This window comes from Herpailurus yagouaroundi, unplaced genomic scaffold (assembly GCF_014898765.1).
Source record: "Herpailurus yagouaroundi ecotype Mexico unplaced genomic scaffold, PumYag 141, whole genome shotgun sequence".
Taxonomy (NCBI): Eukaryota; Metazoa; Chordata; class Mammalia; order Carnivora; family Felidae; genus Herpailurus; species Herpailurus yagouaroundi.
The window spans coordinates 10229232-10254683 of NW_024412396.1; the positions used below are offsets into that span (position 1 = coordinate 10229232).

General features: G+C 38.4%; 2 protein-coding genes and 1 long non-coding RNA gene across 3 annotated transcripts; 1 reads left to right on the plus strand and 2 right to left on the minus strand.

Annotated features, from left to right (window-relative positions):
• Positions 1 to 403: 403 nt before the first annotated feature.
• On the minus strand, positions 404 to 9801 carry DTD2 (D-aminoacyl-tRNA deacylase 2). The gene is made up of 3 exons (XM_040476884.1): positions 9592 to 9801; positions 6292 to 6361; positions 404 to 2235 (listed from the first exon to the last, which is right to left on the minus strand). Exons 1-3 carry the CDS (start codon positions 9700 to 9702, stop codon positions 1910 to 1912), a joined length of 507 nt encoding a protein of 168 aa, XP_040332818.1. The 5' UTR covers positions 9703 to 9801; the 3' UTR covers positions 404 to 1909.
• A 90-nt stretch (positions 9802 to 9891) lies between these two features.
• LOC121031624 (uncharacterized) lies at positions 9892 to 24617 on the plus strand. The gene is made up of 3 exons (XR_005790807.1): positions 9892 to 10083; positions 11300 to 11410; positions 24577 to 24617. It is a non-coding gene; the product is annotated as an uncharacterized LOC121031624 (long non-coding RNA).
• On the minus strand, positions 22703 to 24419 carry GPR33 (G protein-coupled receptor 33). Its single transcript, XM_040476883.1, has one exon. It carries the CDS (start codon positions 24417 to 24419, stop codon positions 23400 to 23402), a length of 1020 nt encoding a protein of 339 aa, XP_040332817.1. The 3' UTR covers positions 22703 to 23399.
• Positions 24618 to 25452: the final 835 nt, after the last annotated feature.

Here is a 25452-nt window from a genome sequence, read left to right on the forward strand (position 1 = left end):
AGCACTATCGTCGTTATATACTGGGAAGATAAAGGAGGTACCTATTGAAGGTTCTTTGAACATCCTGGGCTAGAAGAGCTACAGAAAGCCAAGGTGTAGTTACTTTTAAATCCACTATTCTCTTCTGCCTTTACTCTCTGGTTCTAGCCTCCTTGGAAATGAAAGTTGGCCATCACTTTTTGGTTAATAACCCTTCATGTAGTTGAATTTGCTCTTCTCCACAAGTACCTCAAGCAAATTAAAAAAAAAAAAAAAATCAAAACTGCCTGAACTATAAAACAGCAATCTAGAGCTATGAGTCAGCATTTCACCTACATACAAAATCAAAATGATTTAAAATAGGTAACACATAATTTTTCAAAAGACATATATACCTCCTTGGAGAAACTCTGAGAAAATTGGAGTTCGAAAGTTTATGAATAGTTTATTACATTTCAATAAGTGTATCATGAATCAATAAAGCAAAAGTTAAGGACAATGAGCTCATTACCAAGCCAATTATTGATTCTTAAGTTCCAAAATAGAATAGTACAGGAAGGATATAGAGAAATAGGTTTTTTTGTGATAACAAAAACTTTAAGTATCTTAGGAAGGTAGACCTAAAGGAATTATGACATAAAGGGATCTTCAGAAGCTACTTAAGATGTTTATTCAAGTTAATTTCATCTTTTGGTAATTAGAAATATTATTTGGTGTTTGCTCTTTAAAATACCTTTTTAAATCAAGTCAGAGGCATTTGAAAAACCTGAATATTATATTTTACTGATCCATTTATTCTTTGAGTTTCTTATATATCTTCCTCTCTTGACTGAAAAATCTACCTTATTACCTGTCTATCTTTTATCACTGTCTTTGTCAGCTCATGTCCTAACAAAATACCATAGACTGAGTGGCTTGAATAACAGAAATTTATTTTCTCTATTAACCCTAATTACTTCCCAAAGCCCCATCTTCAAAACCATCATGTTGGGGGACTTCAACATATGAATGGGGGGTGATGGGCACAAACATTCACTAACAGAAAAAATGACAGTGGCTCCAAATCGTCAGGTAAGTAATATGGAAAGGAACAAGTTGACTTGTTTCCAAATAATTTCAGTAGAAAGCTTCCCTTTTTCTTCTTCTTCCTTTTACAGCAATATAATTAAATAAGAAAGGACTTCTTATGAACGTTAATTTCACAAAGCAGTAACTTTTAAAAACCAAAGACAGAAAATAAGACATACATTATTTTGGTAAAAAACAGAAACTGAAGTATTAACCCATACGTATATTAAATAAAAACAATTTTTAAACCTCACACTTTCCTGTATCAACTAAAGAGTCTTAAAATGATTTAAAGCACTTAGATGTCCTTAGAAAGTAACATAATGCACAATAACATTTCTATCTTACACTTTCATAGATATTATTAAAAGGAATAGTCAATGGCATATTGTTCCATTCAAAATATGGAAAACTGAAATAGTAAAACCTAACTGACAAAATTGTAATTAGTTTGTGTGGGATTTCACCTAATTTTAATAAAAATAATTATTTTTATTACACACTACATACATTTAAAGGTACAAGAAATATATCTTACTAGATTACACAATATTCTTCACTACAAAATGCTTTTAAATACAGCTCTCTAAGAACATTTCCACAATGACTATGAAATGAATAGAAAGCATTTTTCAAGTTTTCACGTGGAAGTGTAGGGGAAAGCAGAATGAAAGGTGACTGAGATTGAGTTTGTGACTTGGCAAGGTCGTTCCATTATCAGGCTGCATAGTTATGAGTGGGAACCAGGATTTTCTTGTCTAAAAATGCTGCAGATTGTGTATTCAAGAAGAGGAAGAAAATCTAAATATAGTCAAAATCATTTTATACTAGAAAACAACTAGAGAAACTGACTTTTAATTTTTCAAAATTCAATTAGGTGTGTGTATGGTCCATTGGTATCCAGCTTTAACACCTGCCTGTTCCCGTAAGTACCATGTTCCACCACAACCCCAGCTTCAGCACACTTGCTGTTAGCAGCTAATTCTTTCTCACACAGAGTCACAAATTGGGAATAAAGTTCTAACCCTTCTTCTTTTCCAGAGTTAGAGTGATACTGCATGTTTCTTCCTTTTACTCTCCCTCCAAGAGTGGCTTGAGGGATGATAAGAACATTGCCAGGTAGATCCAATATAGACACGTGCTTGCCATTTTCTGTTTCACTTAATTTCACATTTAACAGAGTATTAACTGGGTGGGGAAGAAAGGGAAAACATCTTGAAGTGAGAAACAAATATGAAGAAAACCAACAATCATCCAGTCAGCACATCTCATGTTTAAAACCCAGTTTGTCGGCTCATGCTTTTTTACCCAAAGTCTCTATCCAGATTTAAAAAACTGCTTCCCTAAGCTAAATGATCTAAGCATGAAAAACAAGGCAAATTTCAGGCAAAAAATGGCATGATGTTCTAAATCCAACTGGGCAGTCAAGATCTAAATGATAAATTCAGGCAGAAAAGACTAAAAATTAACTGTATACTGAAACCTTAAATATTGTTGCCCCAGGGGGATACATGAGCAGATTTTACCTTTTTGTTCCTTTATATTCCATAAGTAAATCTCATTGGAAAAGGTCACGATAAATCCTCCTCACATAAAATTCTGTTTTACAACAAATAATATTAAATAGAAATCTTAGTGTAACTTAATTGCCTAGAGTTCTAAGCTGAGACAAAGGTTCCAGTTTATTCTCATCATAAACCAGATAATTTTGCAGTTTCATAACCTCCAAGGCACTATTATCATGTCTAATCATTTGACAAATGTAACCCATGTAACCATAAAGGTGAAGGCAAGAATCATCAGGAATTCACTATCACAATTGAAAAAGTAAATCAAAAGGTGTATTGGCATTAAGTTCATACATACACAAGAAAACATGGTATTATTTTTATGGCATTATGAAATTATATTCTTTTTATAGTAAGAACTGCCAAACAAATGCCATAAATATCTATAAGTAGCTAAAAATCTAATCTTAGAAAACCTTTTCATCTCAACATTAGCCATTCTCAAAACAATAAATAAAAGAAATACCTAATAGAAATAGCCTAAGAGTCTTCTTGACTCTATAAAAGGTATAAATAACTTCTGCTTATAAAGAATATTCCTGGGGTGCCTGAGTGGTTCTGTTGGTTAAGCGTCTGACTCTTCATTTCAGCTCAGGTCATGATCTCATGGTTTGTGAGTTCGAGTCCCACATGAGGCTCTGTGTTGACCTTGGAGAAGCCTGCTTGGGATTCTCTGACTCCCTCTCTCTCTGCCCCTCTCTTACTTGCTCTCTCTCAAAAAATAAACATTTAAAAAAAAAAAAGAATCTTTCTCAGACGATAAACGGTAAAAGAAACGATGAACGGTAAAAGAAACTATATAAATCTCACAGTCCTGCCCAGTAATTAGGCTTGAAAAGGTATGCTTCCTAATAGGGTATCCATGGTTTTAAGTCTTGGAGGGTTTGTAGTAAGTATCAGTAAGGATTCAGAATGGTTGCTCCACTCTACGAATTAGGGAATTAACCTGGTAGAATCCTGCCAAGATGAATACCCAAATGAATTCCTAAGCAATGCAAGAAGCACTATCCATTTTCAACTAACAGCTATTTTAAAATACATCTAATTTTCTCTATTATGAATGGGACTTTGCTCTACGGACAGTGGTCGTTATTGATTGCTTCTAAGGAAACTAACTCTTCAGAGCACTTCATTCCAAGGGAAATCTCTACCCAGTTATCCAGGCCTCAGGCTACTGATAGACTAAGTAGACAATTCTGGAATAACAGGCCAGAGAGGTAAGTACAATTTATTATACTTCCACACACCTCCCTCTACTGGCGATAACTAAGAATTCAATTAATGCTGTTGGTATACAAATATCAGTATGTACAAGTAATTATAATGCAAATACGAATGTCAGTATGTAGAATTAAAATGAGACAATGAATTAATGGCATGTTGGAAACTCTAAGATCCAAAGACAGGTTATCAATCAAGTATCTCTAACGATGTATATGGGAAGTTAAGCTTTGACAGGTCCCTGGATCTCAGTTCAATTATACTGAAGATGAATTGAGAAAGATTCTGCACATCTCTCTGTTAGCCATGTTATTTCAGAATCTGTGGATATAACTGGTTATGTTCCCAAGGGGTACATGATTTGATTAGAAAGATCTGAATCCATGTAATAAGTATGAGGTGGGGTTTAAGAGAATCCCATCACATTGGCTTACTTTGCCTCCTGGAATAGAGGGAAGTACAGGCTAATGCTATCAATAATAGATGGACTCTTTTTGCTCATCACTCACATCAGCAGAATGTGATTCTTAGATTCACAGTTCTTTACTGAGAATCATGATATATGAAGTTTTGTTTTAGACTGTCCACTAAAAGAGTTAAGGTGGACCTCCCTCAGTGTTTTTAATTTACTACAACCTTATGCACGTATTCAGAGAGAACTCAGAAGTATATGGAAGCACATAGGATTTACTGACTATAAAACAGAATGTGGGTTTCCTGTGTGGCTCAGTTGGTTAAGCATACAACTTTGGCTCAGGTCGTGATCTCACAGTCTGTGGGTTCGATCTCTGCATCAGGCTTGCTGCTGTCAGCACAGAACCGGTTTCAGATCCTCTGCCCCCGCCCACCCCCACCCCTCCCCTGCTTGTGTGCACACACTCTCTCTCTCAAAAATAAATAAACATTTAAAAAAAACACAAAAAACCAAAATGTGCTTGGATTTGGTTGGTTCATTTCATCTTATTATGATTAAAAGTCACTTAAGAAAGTATGAAACAACTTTAGGAGTCAATCTTAAGTTACAATGACAAAAATTCTCTTCCTGTTTTTACATATTTCTACTATACTCCTTATAGTTAATAAAGATTTAATTCCAGGCAATATATTAACTCAGGAAAATGGACAGCATGTCCAATACCCATGCCATAGGTCCTAGAAAATTACTCTGTAACAGGAGCCCTCAATTCATTTTCTCTCTCTCTTTTTTTTAAGGTAATCTCTACATCCAACATGAGCCTCGAACTCACCACCCCGAGATCAAGAGTTGCATGCTCACTGACTGACTAAGCCAGATACCCTGCATTTTCTTTAACCCCTGCAAAGCTCCCTATTACCTTCCAGATTCAAATTTCAAACTATCAGTTATTGGCTTTCCATCCTCACTTTAAGTCTAGTTTTCACCCTCTGACAAAGTTGTCAAACATGTTTGATGTCTCAGTATAAAATTACCTCTAGGAACTTTCAGCCTTTTGCCTAAGTTGTTCCTCACTGGGCTATTTACTGTTGAGTTTCACTACTTGAAGCTCTTCTAGGCTAATTTCTGCATGATGCAACTTCCATTTGTATACTTTATATTTCTTATTAATCCAAACTGGGTACTGTCCTTTACTAATGAAGAGAATATAACCTGTCCCTGACCTTAGGGATAGCTTCATTAGTTCAGGCTTTTTTGGGTACGTTATTATTTTATCAAATACTGTCTTAAGATTTGATGTGATGTATCTGAACCTATGTAATTATCACAAGGAATGTCCAGTGCTATGGGCTATCCAGGACACTGGAAAACTGCAGGCAGGTAAATACCTGTTCAGAGGTACCTGAACACTGACCTTGCTTTCCTGTCCCTGGAGGAGGTGTGGTTGTGATGACACTGAGCTTTGTTCAAGATCAGAAAAACCTTACATTTAAATACATTTTTTATTTAAAAAAGTACATAAATGGTTAATTTAAATTTTTCCATAAGAATGATGCAAGTCCTAGCTGTCCAGGTTTGATGGGAACCACATCTTACACATACAGTGTCAGCTACATGCCCCTGTCAGGGACTCTGGGAGATAAGGAAACTATGTTAAGAAATAAGCATCTGCTTCTTCCTATGTGGCCACCCTGCTTTTAACAAGCTTTTGTATCCCTGGCTGAAACTCAAGTGTATTGTGTGTGTGTGTGTGTGTGTGTGTGTGTGTGTGTGTGTATGTATACTCTTCTAAACCAAACTATAAGCCATCTGAAATGGTGCTGAGGTTTTTAAAAAATTCCACCACATTTTCTTACTTTAAACTTGGAAAAGGCAAAAATAACCTAATAATAAAGGAAAAAAAAAAAAAAAAAAGCCAACAACCATAGAGTCAACTCATTTATAACTTACCAGTACAGTTTAAGGTTGTGTTTTTTGCCCCTTCTGGCTCATCTATCACTATTCATTTTCACTCTTAAAAAACAAACATCAAATACGTACCCATTTTGGGAAGAAGTTCTTTATTAGCTCCCTTGAAAAAACACACATAGATCACTAATCCCCTCTGAACCTATGAAAAATCAGCAGAGAAAACTTAGATTAGAAAAAAACTTCTACACAGAGATACAAAGGTAAGTGAATAAAATTTCAAAACTGCTATATAGAGATTAAACCCAAAGAAAGAGAAATAAGTTTTTACAACAGATTTGATTTCTTAAATGTGATAAAACAAAATCTTTTCCAATATTCAATCACCTCAATCATCATTTCTTTCAAAAATTAAGTTTAAAAAATATATCCAAGAGCAGTGAAGACCACAAGTTGTACCCTCAAACATTTACTTCTAATCAAAGTCATTATGACTATGACCCAGTCTCCTCTCCCTTAAGGTTGGGACACTTAGAAATGTTTAGTTTGCAGGGCCGCATTTATTCAACAAATGAATTCACATTAGATATGGCTGATTTATAAACAGCATGACTGATATCTTTTGACGTCATCACTCTTTATTCTTCCTAATCCATTTACCTGCAGCTAATAAAAATGAGGATCTCAAGCTACTTCATTAAACTACCAAGAAACTGTCCAACTATTTTTTTGTTATTGTTATTGTTTTAAATCAACATAGTGATTAAGCACCGGAAACTGCATTTATGATATTAAGTCCTGACTGTTATCAGGAATATTAAAAATTTAATTTTATATAAATACTTGGATATTTCTTTATTAGCTCTTGTAGTTTGCAGAAAATAGAATTGATAAATGATCCTGATTTTGCCGCTGAATCATCAAATTGTTTATTTTGTAGTTTAACCTTGCTGACTCCAAGAACTATTATAAAGACTAATTAATATTTGTAAGGTGCTTAAAACAGTGCCTACTTCACAGTAAGAACTAAATGAATGTTTATTAAATGAGTAAGTAAAAATAAGTTTAAAGGCTAAAGCACAATTTATTTTACATTTTAATTCCCAAAGCATTTTACAGACTATTTTGTACACGATAGGGACTCAATTTATCTGTTGTTTGCATTTAAGTTCAATTGTATCTTACAGGCTGTGTGTTATCTAAATAGCCTTCTATATAAACATAAATGCAGCTTGCACTCATACCTGATTTCCTGGAAAATCAGCAATTTTTAAGTGCAAATGTGCTTCTGGAACAAGCAAAGGTCTCCAAAGCACACCCACAATTAGAAGCAGACAGGATGAATAATACAGATACTTCTATCACTGTCAGAGGTCTCTCCACTGGGATTATTTTAGTACCAGACAAAATCTCAAGCACATTTACTCAAAATCTCAGGCATATTCATATTTGGACACTCCCGATGTCAGAATTAAGTATCTAATTACATACAAAAATAGACACCAGTTCTATTAAGTATCTAATTATATGCAGAAATAGACACCACATTATCTCATTAAGGTATTTTCTTTTAGTTTATTCCAATAATAGATTTTAAGTTGTGACCTACAAAATCCCCATTTCAAGTCAGAAACCACTTTTCTTATAGTTTCTTTTGGTATAAAACTTTTTAAATGTTTGTTTATTTTTGAGAGAGAGAGAGACTGAGTGTGAGAGGGGGAGGGGCAGAAGGACAGGGGGACACAGAATCTGAAGAAGGCTCCAGGCTCTGAGCTATCAGCACAGAGCCTGGCATGGGGCTTGAACTTGTGAACCTTGAAATTGCAACCTGAGCCAAAGTCTGAGGTGCAACCAACTGAGCCACCCAGGCATCCCGTGGTATAAAACATTTTAAATATGTAGGAAATGACAGGTTAATTCTCAGCATAGTTTTAAAAAGTTCAGCTCTCAGGAAGAACATTAGCCTGTGACAGCAAAGGTCTAAATGAATAAAAGTGAGAACACTAATCTTCAAATCTTTTGACAATTAAAACAATATTTTCTTTAAATTGTAACTTTTACATTTTCTTTTTTTGAACATTTATTTATTTTTGGGACAGGGAGAGACAGAGCATGAATGGGGGAGGGGCAGAGAGAGAGGGAGACACAGAATCGGAAACAGGCTCCAGGCTCTGAGCCATCAGCCCAGAGCCCGACGCGGGGCTCGAACTCACGGACCGCAAGATCGTGACCCGGCTGAAGTCGGACGCTTAACCGACTGCGCCACCCAGGCGCCCCTAAATCGTAACTTTTAATAGAATAGGAAAAGAGGATGCTCGAGAAAGGAAAAAAATTTACTTTCTAACTATCTAATTACCTGTCAGCTCTTCATAGTATTTAGCTGTGTGTGGGAGTGGGAGGGAAAGCTTTGTAATAGCTTTAAAAGTTTATCAACACAACTGGTAGTTTGGAAGGCTGCAATAAAATATCTGATTTTGCATAAGGAGTTGCGGCATGAAGATATAAAAAGATAAAATAGATGGAAGAAAGCTAAATGATTAACAGTTTGGGATTTATAGTCCCAGGAGTTAGCCATAAAAAAAGCAATTTGGATAGGCTGGCAAATATGAAAACATGGAAAGAACAAAATTCCACAACATGGAAGAGAAATCAAGTCGTCAAAAAAGGGGGCGGGGGGTAACAAAAATAAGAAACATGAATTTTTGAGAAAGAAATGGGGAAAGGGGAAATACAGGAATATATATGCTTATAAATCTTTTAAAGGCAAATATTCAAGTAAAAGTTAATCCTATCAGTGTAAATGGTTTAAATTCTTTGGAGGAACAGTGTTTAATAACACATTACATTAGCAGTAGTAGTGTTTGTTTCTAGTTGGAAATAAGTCAAAATTTTATGTCTCCTGAAAAAACAATTGTTTCATGGGAAATCTTATTTCTATGCTGAGGCCTAGCTGCAGGCAACATAAAATGGAATTCCACGGGAAATGGAGTACAAGTGACTTGAAAGTCTGCAAATAATCTAATCTACAAGCTCCAACCAGACCAGCACTAGCCAACAGTAGCCCGACCAATGCGAAGGGCATGCCAAGGTCCTGGCTCTTTGGAAGCAAGCCTCAAGTGCACCGAGCTCAGGGAGGCAGAAGGTGAGAGGAAGTTCAAATTCTCGCGGTCCTGAGCAGGGGACACACTCTTCCGCTGGCCGAACGGTCTAAGGCAGAAAGCTCCAGAACCAAGGAGACAGACGGAGCCTGGCAGGCTGCTGAGAGAAAAGGTGGGCGGGCCGGGCGGAAATCGGCACCGCCTACAGCACGTGCCAGGGCCACGTACCGCCCGCGCTAGGAAACGTAGAGAGCGGGGACAGAGCACCAAGAAAACGGGGGAAGTACCGCCCCTGCGCGCCGGAATGTAACGGAAGTGGCGGGGCTGGCGTTACCTCCACCCATTGAGTCTCGGTGTCCCCCTCGGCTGGGCGTATTTGCAGGCGGGCGTGCAGGCACTGCTGCAGAAGTGCCCGGGCCTGAGGAATCCGGCCGCTGTCAGCCATAGTTCGAACCCTCGTAGCAGTCCAACAGGTTCAGGCACCGAGCCGCTCAAGCTCCTCCTCCAGCGCGCGGGGAAGACGTGGCGCCTCAAGGCGGAGGGACGTCCTTAACGCCCGTGGAGCCACCCCTGGAGGGGCGGGGCCTCTGCCTGGCTCTAGGGTGACCCGGATGTGCTGCATTCAAAGACAAAGACCTGACTCCTACGCTGAGCCTCTCCAACTTTGCAGAAAGCGCCCAGTGTATGCTTTAAACGTGTGAGAAGACTCACTGGCTCTCTTCCCTACGCACCATTTAAAGACACATTTTTCAGTTCAAAGAGTTTACGTTTTCAGACACTGAGAAATTTTAAATCTGCTTAAGTCTATGTTATGCCCATTATAAAGGTAGGTAAATTGAGTGAACCAATTGAATCACAAAACAACCAGAGATGAAACTACAAGCCATGTCTTTAAAATTTTCCCGTATTCTAACGATGCCTCCTTTATTAGGAATGCTGTAAATCATTCTGATCCAGTAGTTATGGAAAGATGTTGGTATGCTATGTGAATGCACATTTGGAGTTCAATTTTTTGGAAAATACCCTCACTAAAACTATTCTTATCCAAGAAAGTGTGTCATTGTTAATAAATATTTTAACCTGAAAAAGAAAACAACATAGTCCGATGCACATAATGATAATTTTGGGGGGTTTCCTTTAAGTACAAATTAGAATGTAAATAAAATTAAACAAAGGCTTGATCTTCTTTCCCACACAACGTATTTCTTGAACATGCATCAGATTAGCATTATTTTTCTATGGGCTTGGAGGGTTTAGATGAGGAATAATAGTGTTACCATGATTGCATTACTCAGGTCATTGATTTGGGCTCAGTTGGCACAATATGCCTATACATTCGGGTCTGTTGTCTTAGAAGATGACATCACTGACAGTGTTGCTACCCATATAAAGTAGTATGACTGAAGAAAATAATCCATGCATAATCAATGGTCTTTTCTACACAAAATGGAAGCTGCCTGTTTGCTGGTTATCTAAAGCAGGCTGCTTTACACTTTTTGCAAGAACAAAAAGCAAAAACTCTCATGATCTCTGCTGCATTGCAGGGGTTCCTGTGTTTGTTGACATTTGTCTGCAAAGCACAGACAAGTTGCATTGTTTTTGCCTTTATGTCGTTATAACTATTGAGTCTCTTTTTTCTTCACTCCCAGACTCAAGTTTTACAGGACTGTAAGGAACTTTAACATAAAGGCCTTTAGTCATGACCCAGAGAAAGAGAGGACTAAGATGTCGATTTGTATGTAAGTATGGGAGATAGCAAGTTCCCTTGAAAATAGGATATGTGGCTCCCAGAGATCTTTCCACGGTGAAGGGACTTTAGCAAATTGGTAAATCCTTCCTGTGAATAGGTGGAGTCTGGTTGGTAATGGTTATCCTTTCAAGAATCACCAGTTGCTTTAAACCTTCTGTTAGGTGAGAATCTCTTGGACACTGCTGCAGGTAGTAATAGGTTGTGACTCCCTTATTCTCTCCTTACACCTGCAGAGGGCAGTAGAGGGTAGGCACTAAACTATTCCTTTCTGTATTTTATTAATGTTTTTCAGCATCCAGTCTCATTCTACAAAGAATTCAAGAAGGCAAGACATACATGCAATAAAATAACAAAATGTGAATAAACATAAAGCACTTGGAGGAAGGAAAATAGACTTTTATCAGTAAGTCCCAGTAGGGGAAATTGAAAACAAATAGGTAAACACACTGGTCCTTGCCTAGAGTGCTGAGAGTATACAGTAAGCAGCAAAGTTTTCACAGCTACATTACTTATTGTTGTAAAACAATTATATCCATTGTCAATCAAGAAGAAGAAGCTGTAAAGCAGCCAAAGTATTTATTTTGGGGTATTAGGGATTACAGTCCTGGGGACGGAGTGGACTGAAATTGAAAGCGTGTTCAGAACTGTAAGTGGAAAGCACAGGCTCACAAAGGCAAAGCCCATAAGGTTATATGACTTCTTTGATTGAATTAGGATTGGTGCTGACAGTTAAACTATCTAATAAACAATTGACTATTTAGCTGATACATGTTACATTGTCTCTATTTTAGTCCCAAGTAGAAGGAGGCATTCTGGAAGGTAGTGAAGGTGCAATTGACAAAAGTCAAAAGTCCAAGGTGTTCCAAAAATTGAAACCGAGGTCTATGGGCCTTGCTTCTCCAGTATCCTCCTGATCCTATTTTTGAAGGACTCTTTTAGCAATGTTTATTTAACTTTGGAATTTTCTTTCACACTATCATATGTAATGTTGAGGTAGAGCACATTTACGATTTCCTTGAGGTTAGAAGTAAAAGATGAAGTGCGGTATTAAGATGGCTCTAGAGGAGGATGGTGGTTGAATAGGAACACAAGAGAGCTTTGCCTGTGAGTATGCAAGAAATCACTGTCTGAGCAGGAATAGTTCTCAAACTGTTGTAGTGCTAAAAGGGGACTGTATGGTTAGTGGGTTATGTAGGAATGCATTCTAGGCCCTCTGAGATGTGACAAGAATTGATTTAGAGTTTTTTAAGTTGTTTGATTCATTCACATTGGCTGCCCCAAATTCAAAAGTATTTCACAAACATGAAAAATTTGAGAACTACTTCTCAAAGATCCTTTATAGTTGATGCTAAGCTTCTTGATGTGAAAGAGGAAAGGAAAGAGAGAGGAACTGTAACCTGTTTCATAGTTCTCAAAATAAGCAGAGCTTTCCCTAAGATTCAGCTTTAGAATGAGCCTCTTACCTGAGCCTCTTACCTCTTTACCTAGGCGTATGTTCATCAGTAGAAGTGCAACTGAAAGAGGTAGGTGTTTTAATCTTACAGAGGCTGGAAGAAATCTAGCCCCCCACCACTTGAAAGTTCAGGGATTTATTTTTTTCAGTAGCTAGGGAGGTGATCAAGTTCTGAGAAATTGGTTCATACAAAAATAAATGCACATGAATTGGGGTAGAACTAGAATACTTATTCATTTATAATAAGAAATATTGCTGTGACATAGAGTGGAAATTCTCACATAGGGCATGATCAACACATTTTCCCTTTTGTTCAAGCATTTATACTAGGTTATATTCAAAAGTCTCTTTATTAATGTACTATGAGAGATAGTCACTCTTCTACCAGGGCATGGGAAACTGAGGTTTGAAAGACCCATGTGGATTCTGGCTTTAAGACACTTACCACATGCATTAAGACTGTGAGGAAAGAGGAAACAAACATATTTAAGTAGTGCCTGAAACAAAAAGGCCAAAGGCAAATGCTCCAAACTGCAATCACATATTTTGTCATGGAGCCTCTTCTTACACAGGCAGAAACTGAGGCCAGGAGTGTTAATCTAGTTGAAGCTCCTCTATATGGAAATATGAGGACTGGAGAAATGATAGTTCCCCACCTAAAAGCTGAGTCTATCTTTAACATGAGTAGTTTGTATAGCCAGGTAGGGGGTGGACTTTGGAACCTGGTATTGATTGTTCCTTTGTTCAATTTGCTTTTTTAAATTTTTATTTTATTACTGCACCATTTGCTGGTATGTTGCCTAGGAAACTTAATATTGCAAGTGCTTTTAACTCTAAGGCAATGATGTATATCTGGCAATCTGTAGCCCCTGGTAGGCTGATAAATTATCTTGATCTTTGGGTTATTTTTCAGTCTGTAGTGATGTGATAACTTAGCAAAGTATTGTATAACCTTTTGAATATTTGTATACTTCTGTTAGTCATTTTGTCAAGTCATGCCTGGCTGTTGTAAGGGCTTTTTATAATTTGGACACCTACATTCTTTGTAGGAAAAAAAAAAAACTGAAAGATTTTGAATGGGCAGAGGAGATTCCTAGATATCCTTTTCAAGGAATGCTGGAGCCTCTGGGGATTACTTTGGTCCTATCAGGCTATTTTGGATTTGTCTTAGTCTAGGCTGTCTTACAGCTCTTTAGAGATAGAGTTGGTTTGTTAAACATGAATAGTAAATAAATCATTACTTTCCATAAAAATGTAAAATTTGATTATTACTCTATGGATATGGACTGATTTTGTCAGTTTTGCATACTCTTGTAAATCCATTTTAGCATTCTTTATCTGACTATAAATGTATAGCACCTTGAATTTTCTCTCTTTTGAAAATAAACTTTAAATTTTACAATAGATTTAGATTTATAGAAAAGATGCAGAAATAGTACAGAATTCTTATATACCCCCTCACCCAATTTCCCCTTTTATCAACATCTCAAATGACTATGATATGTTTGTTACAACTAAAGGAACCAGCACTGGTACATTAATTAAACTCCATACTTTTTACTAAATCCTTTTTCTGGAATCCTTCCAGGATACCATGTTACATTTAGTCATGATGTTTCTTCAGGCTGTGGCTGTTTCTCAGATTTTCCTTGTTTTTGATGACCTCGGCAGTTTTGAGGAATACTGGTCACCTACAGTGTACGATGTTCCTATATTGAATTTTATATTTTTCTTATGATTGGACCAAGGTTATGGGTTTTTGAATGAGCATCACAGAAGTGAAGTGACATTCTTATTACATCATATCAAGGATACATGCTGACATCGTGTCTTTTTGCTGATGATATTAACCTTGATCTCCTGGCTAAGGTGGAGTTTGCCAAGTTTCTCCAGTATTAAGTTACACGTTCTTCTCCCTTCCACAATGTTCTCTTTGGAAGCAAATCACTAAACACAGCCCAAATTCAAGGGGTGGTGTTACTGTCCACCTTTTTAAGTGGGGAGTATCTGCATAAATTATTTGGAATTCTGCATACAGGACATTTGAGCTCTCTTTTGAACTGGTTGTAATATATTACTGGTTTCTTCCTTACTGAGTTAAATATGAATGAAATGAAAATCTTTGACACATGTCTATTTTATATTTGTATGACAGTTGTGATTTTACTCTTTTAAAAATTATCCTCTCATATCCTCCTACCAAGAAATGTTGTGGGAATTATCATTTATACAGTTCTTTGACAACCATGAGTAAATGCCATATACAAATATATTATTTTTGGAAAGAAGATACTGAACATTATTTATAGTCAAAAAATACATAAATTATTTTATCATACTGACTGTATCAGTCAGGGTCCTATTAGCAATCAAATATGTTCTAAATAGGATAACCTGAGAAAGAGTTATTTACAAAGGGACTATTCACAAAGTTGTGGGTGTAGGAGAACTATAGGAGTAGTGTAGTATCTCAGGGCATAGCAGCAGCTGATATGTAACCAGCCCCTTGGGATGAAAGGAAAAAGGGAGGGAGTCTGGAATCCAGAGGTAGAGACTTATGTAGACCCTTAAGAGAAGGAGTTGACATTCTGTCAAGAAGCACATCCAACTCCAGTTGACCCTTTAGGGAGGGAGCTAAGGAAATAAATACTTGGCCCCATACTCTATCTTCCTTGTATTTCCTGCCAGAGGTCCTCATTGGCAAAACCCTACCAGAAGCTAGCAAGCAAGGGACCTGTTGCTCTCCCAGGCTCCAGGGCAAAGGCAGGGTGGAGAATGCTTGAATGTGAATCTGGAAGGCAAGTAAGACACCAAGCACACGGACTGAAGGGGTTTTAAAGGCCAACATCTTTTTGTTGGAAGCTGGGGAGACAGAGATAGCTGCAGTTAACATCTCTAATGGAAATCCTTAATTTCTCTAAAAGTTGAGAGAGGTGAAGTTAGACTTTGTGAGTTATCAGCATAACATGAGTCAAGGTCCTTGCACCACCACCCTCTTTTTTCTGCCATTGGAGGTATGGCTAAGACATCAGAAAAGAAAGGTTGCTGGGATCCTAGCCTTGGTGAAAATGCCAAGAGAAGAGATGGAGCTGCTGCCTCCAAGGGGTGTTGCAGAATTGAATAAAAGGCATGTTAGGGGCGCCTGGGTCGCTCAGTCGGTTAAGCTTCCGACTTCGGCTCAGGTCATGATCTCACGGTTTGTGAGTTCAAGCCCCGCATCAGGCTTTGTGCTGAGAGCTCAGAGCCTGAAGCCTGTTTCAGATTCTGTGTCCCCTCTCTCTCTGACCCTCCCCCGTTCATGCTCTGTATCTCTCTGTCTCAAAAACAAATAAACTTTAAAAAAAAAATTAAAAAAGAAAAAGGCATGTTAGAGGGGGCCATGAAAGACTTCAGTGTCCTGGGGCACCTGTGTGGCTCAGTCAGTTAAGTGTCCAATTTCGGCTCAGGTCATGATCTCACGGTTTGTGGGTTTGAGCCCCACGTCAGGCTCTGTGCTGACAGTTCAGAGCCTGGAACCTGCTTTGGATTCTGTGTCTCCCTCTGTCTCTGTCCCTCTCCCACTCACACTCTGTCTCTCTCTCAAAAATAAATAAACATTTTTTAAAAATTAAAAAAGAAAAAAGACCAAAGTCTTTAGAGCTTTCATGGAATCCTTTGGATTGTGAGGGAAGGGACTCAGGACCAGATTTGATTTTATATACAAGAAATAGTGAAACACTTTTTTAATGTTTATTTATTTATTTTTGAGAGAGAGAGAGAGGGAGAGAGAAAGAACCTGAGTGGGGGAGGGGCAGAGAGAGAGACTACCAAGCAGATAACATGCTCAGCGAGAAGCCTGACCCGGAGCTTGATCTCACAACCATGAGATCATGTCCACAGCCAAAATCAAGAGTTGGTCCCTTACTGACTGAGCTACCCAGACACCCCAGGGCTGTATCATACCTAGGCAACTTCTTAGTCACCAACTGACTCTCTCTTAGGAATACCTCTCTGTCTTCTTTCTCTTTTATAACACTTCCCTATACATGAATTATACGGTCTTCAGGGTCTCCAAAGTTCACTCCAATCTTAACCTTCAACTCAAAAGTTTTCCTTCCTTTAGGCCACAATCCAAAGTCTAATATTCTAAGTACTGTGTTTAGGTACACTCTGCTGGGTGTGAAGCTGATTAAAGTAATTCCCATTAACTTGTGAATGAAACGTAACCTTCTTAAAAGGTATATTTGCATTTTAATAGCAGTCCCTTAGCACAAATTAATCTCTAATTGGTAGAATGTGTGAGAATTACTTTTTGTGGGAAACAGGAGGTGGAATTACTCCTTAATTCTCCAAGTTTAAAAAAGTTGCTCCTCTCGGAAGGCTCTGGATTCTCACCTCTCAGACACTCCTCAGCATGGTGCAATTTTGTCTCTTTCTGAAGCTAATCATTTCAAAAAGCTTTTTAGGTTAAATTTAATGGACGTCATTGTCTTTCGAGTAGCTTTTATGTTTGGGGAAATTCCTACGTTACAATCATCCTTTTCCCTCCCAGGTGGAAAGCGGAACTCAGCTCCCCAGCCTCCTTTGCAGCTAGGATGCAGGCATGCCAATTAGATACCTTTATGCAAGATTATATTCGGAAATGAGCAATGTGAATAAAACAGGCTCTGTCTGCATGGGGCTTCCATGTACCTGATGGCCATGTTGGCAGAGCTTTTAGGCACAGGACAGTTCAAGATTTGATGCAGACGCAGCATTGATGTCAGTAGCAGTTGTAATAAAACCAAGTGCTGGTATTTGGGGCTCAGTGGCCGCAGTGGCAGAGGCTGGCACTGTATAGTGAAATAGAGAATACCAGTGACAGGTTCCTGTTCTGGGTGGTTCTGTGGTCGAGTTTTGGGCACTGTTCCTGGGAGCTTAGCCTTGAATGTTTCCCCAGCCACCCCAATAGTTCTATGAGCTACTTAATATCCTTTAATAAATCAGTTTGTGGTCAAACCAGCAGAATGAAATCTACTGTTTGCAAGTAATTGATACAGGCATCACCTTCAACTTTTGCCCTCTGGTTTGACTTTGCAACCAGCAGAATTAACCGGACAAGACTCTGGTTTTCTCCGTCCCCACTCCCACTACTCCCACTATCTTAGTTCAGGCCAATCATCTGTTCCCTGGATTACTCCAACACTGTCCAGTTTGACTGCTCACCCCCAGTTTTTTATTAAAAAAAAATTTTTTTTTTTTAATGTTTATTTATTTTGGAGAGAGACAGAGACAGAATGTGAGTGGGTTAGGGGCAGAGAGAGAGGGAGACACAGAATCCAAAGCAGGCTCCAGGCTCTGAGCTGTCAGCACAGAGCCTGATGCGGGGCTCGAACTCATCAGCTGTGAGATCATGCCTGAGCCGAGTCGGACGCTCAACTGACTGAGCCACCCAGGCGCCCCTCACCTCCAGTTTTGACCTCTTCACCAGAGTAGCCAGAATGATCTTTCTAAAATGAAAATAGAGTGGCACCTGGGTGGCTCAGTTGGTTAAGTGTCTCAGCTCAGGTCATGATCTCATGGTTTTGTGGGTTCGAGCCCCGTATCGGGCTCTGTGCTGACAGCTTGGAGCCTGCCTGGGATTCCCCTTCTCCTCTCTCTCTGTCCCTCCCTCTCCCTCAAAATAAGTAAACATTTAAAAAACATAAATAAAAATAAAATGAAAATAGAATTCTATTGCTGTTTGGCTTATGATCTGGTAGCAGCTCCCTAATGCCCTCAGGATAAAGTCTAGGATCAAATCCAAACTCCTTAGCAGGGGCATTCAGGATCAAGTTCCGGTTGACCCTTCCCACTCATCTTGCTTCTCACATCTATACCCCACTTTTACTCTTCTCTTGCTCTGAGCCAGCAGTAATGGATCCCATGGGATCCTGTTAGAAATGCAGAATCTCAGCCCTACTCTGTACTGGTGAAACAGAATCAGCATTTTAACAAGATGATTATGGGATTCGCATGCATATTTACGTTTGGAAAGTGCTGCTTTGTGGCCCTGTGCTCTCTTTCCCTTGGGCTTTTACACCTTGGCTTCCTCTGTTGTACTACCCTTCCCTTTCTTAATATGTTTAACTCTGTTCTCCAGGATTCATCTGGGAAAACTGGTGAAAGCTGGGCTGGGGCTTTCATTTGTTTCCCCAAACATGGCACTTATTCTTTGTACCATAATGACCTTTAACTTCTATTTCTTTCCCACTAAACAGGGCTTTTCTGTTCTGGTTCTACTTTAGAGTCAGCCCAAGAATTTTAAAAAAAGGACAGATTCCTGGGTCCTGTCACTAGAGATTCTTTTTAAATTTTTAATGCTTATTATTTTTGAAAGACAGAGAGAGGCAGAGTGTGAGCGGGGGAGAGGCAGGGAGAGAGAGGGAGACACAGAATCTGAAGCAGACTCCAGGCTCTGAGCTGTCAGCACAGACCCCTAGGAGAGGCTCCAACACGTGAACTGTGAGATCATGACCTGAGCCAAAGTCAGGGTCTTAACGGACTGAGCCACCAGGGCGCCCTGAGAGATTGTGGTTTACTCGATTTGAGTAAGGCATGGACACTGGCATTTTAAGAAGGTGTTCGAGATGATTATTATGTGAAGCCACATTCAAATCCTGCACACAACACTTTAAGCTCCTTGAAGACAGGGATTGTGTCTTTTCACTGTTGTATTCTCAGTGAGAGCTCAGATTCTCACATGCCAGGTACATAAACTCTGGTAGTAAATCGTTGCCCTAGTCTCAGGGCCATGGATTTGACTTCTTGTGTACACACAGTCCTACCTTACACCCCACCCCGCCTCCCACATGTCATCCGCTGAGCAGCCCAATCATCTCATTAAAGCAAGGAGCCATTTCTTGAGGAAAGAACTCAAGCTGGCATTTGAAAAATATCTCTAGTCATCTCTATAGTCTTTTCTTGAGCCAGTTTGATCCTGATATAATGAAGCAGGTTTATATAATTGGATGCTAATAGGCACATTGTTTTGTAAGATTGTCTCCAAGCACCAGTTCCAAAAGCGAAGCCACTAATTCTTTGTTTATAAAGGGGCCCCGAGAATTCACAATAGTGAGAACGTGGATGAGATCAATACAACTATAACAAATAGGTTTTCTAAAAATTAATGATTGTTTTATGGAAAGTTAAAAAATACAGTTTGGGAGAATTTTCTTAAGTTTACATCCCATTTTCTTAAAATGTAAAGTGACAAATTAAAAAAAAACCTTTTAAGAGTACATTTATATAGTGTTTTACATTTTAGAAGTAGCTTCATATTCACAATCTCATTAAGAGACGTCCCCATATTATAGATGAGGAAGCTAAGGCCCAGAAAATTTGTATAACTGCCTCATATAAAACACCAAGCTAGAGGCAAAGCCAGACCACCACCCAAATCTGATTATAAGTTCAATGCTATTTTTCGGTTTTTACTTTGTGTGTGGATCCTGACATTGTCTAGGCATTTCTATTTGATTTTTTTATTTTTAACTTAATTAACTAATTTTTTTAAAATTTACATCCAAATTAGTTAGCACATAGTGCAACAATGATTTCAGGAGTAGATTCCTTAATGCCCCTTACCCGCTTTGCCCATCCCCCCTCCCACAAGCCCTCCAGTAACCCTCTGTTTGTTCTCCATATTTATGAGTCTCTTATGTTTTGTCCCCCTCCCTGTTTTTATATTATTTTTGTTTCCCTTCTCTTATGTTCATCTGTTTTGTCTCTTAAAGTCCTCATATGAGTGAAGCCATATCATATTTGTCTTTCTCTGACTGACTAATTTCACTTAGCATTTTTATAGCCAAGAAGGTGCTTTTTGTTGAAATAAATAGCCTAGGTGGATCTGGGCTTAAAGCCCAGCCTGACTGGCCCCTAGCAAGGATGTCAGGCAGTGAGTATAATGGTAAAGAACATGGATTCTAGCACCAGACTCCCTGGGCTTACAGTACTGGGTCTTCCAATTGCTTACTATATGGCCTTGGACAAGTGTTTCAGTTTCATAGTCTGGTACATAGGGGTAATAAATGGGACCTAATTCATAGAATTGTTGTAGGATTAAGTGAGTTACTATTTGCTTTTGTTTTTAATGTTTATTTATTTCTTTTGAGAGAGAGAGAGAGAGTACGAGCAGGGGAGGGGCAAAGAGAAAGGGCAGAGAGAGAGAGAATCCCAAGCAGGCTCTGCACTGCCAGCACAGATCCTGACACGGGGTTTGAACCCACAAATTGTGCGATCATGACCTGAGATGAAACCAAGAGTCAGACGCCTAACCGACTGAGCCACCCAGGTGCCCCAGTGAGTTACTATTTATAAAGCACACAGAATCATGCCTGCACACAAGATAAGTCTGATGTAAGTATTTGTTAAATAAAACTCTGGTTCAATCTTATTATTTTATACCTAAGGTCATTTTGCAAATCACATACAATTGTGATTACCCATATACAATTTTCATTGAGTATCTTTTATTGAACAACAATTGTGTATAATAGCAGAGAAAAGAAATAGTGGGACTGATAGGCTTCTTTCTGTTCTTGAGGAGTTCACAATCTATAGAGAGATGAACAAAATATTTATTTTTGAAAAACCAGGAAAGCACATTCTTGTTTATTATTGGAGACGAAAGGCTCTCTCTGTAGCTTCTAGGTATCTGAAGCTATTCTTTTTTTTTTTTTTAAGTTTATTTATTTATTTTGACAGAGAGAAAGTGAAACAGAGAACACATGCATGTAAGTGGAGGAGCAGAGAGGAAGGGAGAGAGAGAATCCCAAGCAGACTTCCTGAGCCTGATGCACAGAGCCCGATGTGGGGCTCGAACTCACAAACCATAAGATCATGATCTGAGCTGAAATCAAGAGTCGAATGCTTAACCTCCTGAGTCACCCAGTTGCCCCTAATGCTCTTCTCATTTCAAAGAATCATATGTTCCATCTAACAGCTTTCTTAAGTCCTGCATTATACACTTCAGCGGGCTTGTCAGGACAGAGGAGTGTGGGGAGGGATGAGGCACTGGCCCTTACTTGCTGCAGGGACACTTGGAGCCACAGCCTAGTCATCAATCCTATTCCTCCTGCTCTGGGAAGACTGTTCCAGCTCCAAAAGCTTGTAATAGGGGCCAACAATGAAAGTTTTCATCTACCCAAAGCTTTTTGTTCCTCATACTCATAGAGAAAGAGAGAGACTAAGCCCCTAAATGCCCAGGGAGGCAGTGATGCCAAGTCAATTAGCAGCATTTCTAGGGCATCAAACTACTATTATTTCCCTTCTAAAAAAAAGTTAGTAATGAAGGTTAATTTCCCTTCATTTCTGTAACCCCTTGTAATTAATATCATCCATTCTGGGGATTTCTGAGTAGGATATATGTCTGTGGCTTGGAATAGTTTGTGCAAAGCTAGCTGGAATATTTAGGGACTGTGTGTGATGTGGCCTAAATGTCTGCATTCTGCATCAGTTGAATTAGATAGATAGAACTATGTACCGATTGATATTTATTGGGTGATAGATAGAACTAATGAATTAAATATATAAAAGGTAATAGGTCAGCGATACTATGTGGTCCTACATAATTTTGGTGCTTTAAGGTATTGCAAAAATTTAAAGCAAAACTTGAAAACCAGGGAAGATAAGTTAATATTGTTATGGCTATTCTAAAATCAAGTACATTATGACATTACCTGGGCAGATTCTTAAATATTTATAATAATCTTAGTCACATATTTCTGAGATAGTTTAATCTATGGGTATTGAAAAGAGACATTTAAGATATCTTTTTTACACTGAAAACGTTAAAGCATAAATTATTTTAACATAGATATGAGAAGATTAGTGCCTTGTCATCCCCATGCTAAATTGGGTCTATACCAATTAAATTATTTAGATGCTATGTAAATTAAGAGGGATGTTGGTCCAAATGTCTGTTTGCCAGAAGATTCTGTGACAGAAAATTCAGATCAATAGATACTATTCGTATTTAGAAATTGATATTCCTAAAGTCTCAAAAGTCAAAGATTAAGAATCACATTTGCACCAATTGGGATGGGTATAATTGAAAAAAAAAAGGAAAATAATAAGGGTGGGTATGAAGGGTATGAAGAAAGTGGACATTTTGCACCTTGCTGGTGGCAATGTAACATTGTACAGCTGTGATGGGAAAGTATGGTGGTTACTCAAAAAGTTTAACACAAAATTGCGATATGACCCAGTAATTCAAAATAATTAAAAACATTTGGAAACAAGGACTCCAAAGATACTTGTATATCAGTGTTCATGGTAGCATTGTTCACAATAGCCAAAGGTAGAAACAATCCAAATGTCCCTTAACAGAAGAATGGATAAACAAAACACACAAGGGAATAAACATACAATGAAATACTATTTTAGCCACAGAGGGTAAAGTTCGGATACATTTGACAACATGGAGGAACCTTGAAAACATTATGCTAAGTGACATAGGCCAGACATAAAATAAGAAATGTTGTATGATTCCACTTACATGGAATAGTTAGGATAACAAATTCATAGAGACAGAAAGTAGATAGGAAGTTATGAGGGGTTGCAGGGAGGGTGAAATGAGGAGTTATTACTTACTCAGAGCAGAGCTTCTCTTTGGGGTAGTACAAACTTTTAGAAATAGATAGTCGTGGTTGCAAAGCCCTGTGAATGTAGTTAATGCTACTGAAATGTACATTTTAAAATGGTGAAAATGGCAAATATAATGTTATATGTAGTTTACCACAATAAAAACAAAGTAAAAATAATTACTTTTGGAACACCACCCATTGCTTGGTTTCTTACAACCCTTTTAATATTCATAGATCTAACTATAGTATAGTTTAGATGTCTCTCTAATATAGGGACTATATTATATGAAAGCAGAGGGGACATCTCTGGTGGTATAATTGACTAAGAGTCCATTGTTTGCTCTGGGATCCAAAATTTAAATGTAGGCTTCTGAATTTAGGTTTTGTATCCTTTCTGTCAAAGAGTCCTCACTGAACGTTGACTCAAACAGAGCAAGAATGGACTTCTTGAAAACATTTTTGAAGTCCTCCCCAGTAAACAAGTAGAGTGTAGGAGAAAAAATAGCGTTGAAAGAAATGGTTATGACTGTAAGTATCAGAGTCAACTGTAAAAGTACTGATTGGTTCTTAGTGAGGATTAAGCCCTGGTGCACATGGTAGGGCATCCAGCACACAAAGAAAGAGATAATGGCAGTCATCATGACTTTGAAGGGCTTATTGGACCTAGACAGGCCCCTCTCTTTCATCTTGTTGGCTACTCTTTTGTAGCAAAGGGTGATGGTAAAGAAAGGCAGAAGGAAGCCTAGCAAAAAACGGCCAATGAAACAGGCTACATGAATCCATTTCCTGAATGTATGCATCTTTTTGCTTTCCCAGTTAGTAGACACAGCATAGTTATTTTGGCAGGTCACTCTTCCTTTATGGTCATCATGTGTCTCTCTGAAAACCAAATAAGGCATGCCGAGGGCTGTGGCAGAGATCCAGATTCCCAGGATGATCCTGGAAGCCCAGCGTGGGGTTCGGTGCAGCTGTGACCACACTGGGTGAAGAGTGAGAAGGTAACGGTCAACACTGATGGCTGAGAGGAAGAAAATAGAGGCGAACATCCCTGTAGACAAAGTGGCATTGAAGACCTTGCACATGGCAGTTCCAAAGCTCCAGTGATTGTCCTGAAGGTAGGAGGCAGCTATAAATGGTAGAATCAATATTGAAATAAAATATGAGAAAATGAGATGAAAAAATAAGAGCGTATTGACAGTCTTTTTCATCTTGAAAAAGAGCACCCATAGGTAGAGCCCGTTGGTGATGGTACCAATTATAACTGACAAGTACAGAAGAAGGGCAATGATCACGTTTGAGGCAGGAGCTGGAAAGTGAGTGCTGTTTCTTACTAGAGTGGAGACATTGAGCAAATTGGTGAAGTTGATCAGATCCATAATTACCTGTGGAGAGAGAAACTGAAAATAATCACAAAAAAGAAGCAAAAAAAAAAGGTTAAATATAGAAATTTGAACAGTAATTTGTGCGTAGTAAAAGTCAAAATGACACTATTTAAAAATTTTTTTTCAACGTTTTTATTTATTTTTGGGACAGAGAGAGACAGAGCATGAATGGGGGAGGGGCAAAGAGAGAGGGAGACACAGAATCGGAAACAGGCTCCAGGCTCCGAGCCATCAGCCCAGAGCCTGACGCGGAGCTCGAACTCACGGACCGCGAGATTGTGACCTGGCTGAAGTCGGACGCTTAACCGACTGCGCCACCCAGGTGCCCCCAAAATGACACTATTTTAAAAATGGCAAACATCAGGGCCACCTGGCTGGCTCATTCAGTAGGACATGTGACTCTTGAGTTCAGGGTCTTGAGTTCAAGACCTACATTGGGCATGGAGCCTACTTAAAGAAAAGAAAATTGTAAAATGGCAAGCATAATATTTCCACAATAAATGCAAATCAGATATTTTCCTAAGGTCCATATTTTTATTTGGTATGAAGAATTAAGATCAGATTAACTTGAGCATCAAAAATGGAAATACTACAGATGAAATTAATGTGAAAGAGAAATGAAGTTTGTAATATTTTGACTTTAAGTATTAATTTAGGTAGCTAAAAATCTTCTATTTAGACATGAGCCGTAAGTCTGACCTTCCTTGATGGTCATAGCTTCTTGAATAAGCCATTGTAGGATCAGTTTTGCTTGACTAAGACTTGATCAGAGCAAATGTTGTTAATGAAATTGAGTAACAAAAATAGCAACTGCTGCAAATCAATAATAATTTGGAGCTATAATTAGATTTCTTCCATGAGCTAATTATATACAGTAAATGCTGTTAGCTAGTATTAAAGTCAGCATGTAATAAGAACCAATATTCATTTGGGAACCCTAGGCTAGGGCACTGTATGATTGTGAGGTGCCTTTACAATCATCAAAGGGGAACATGAATTGTTGAATATAGTGGTAGTTCTTTCTTAC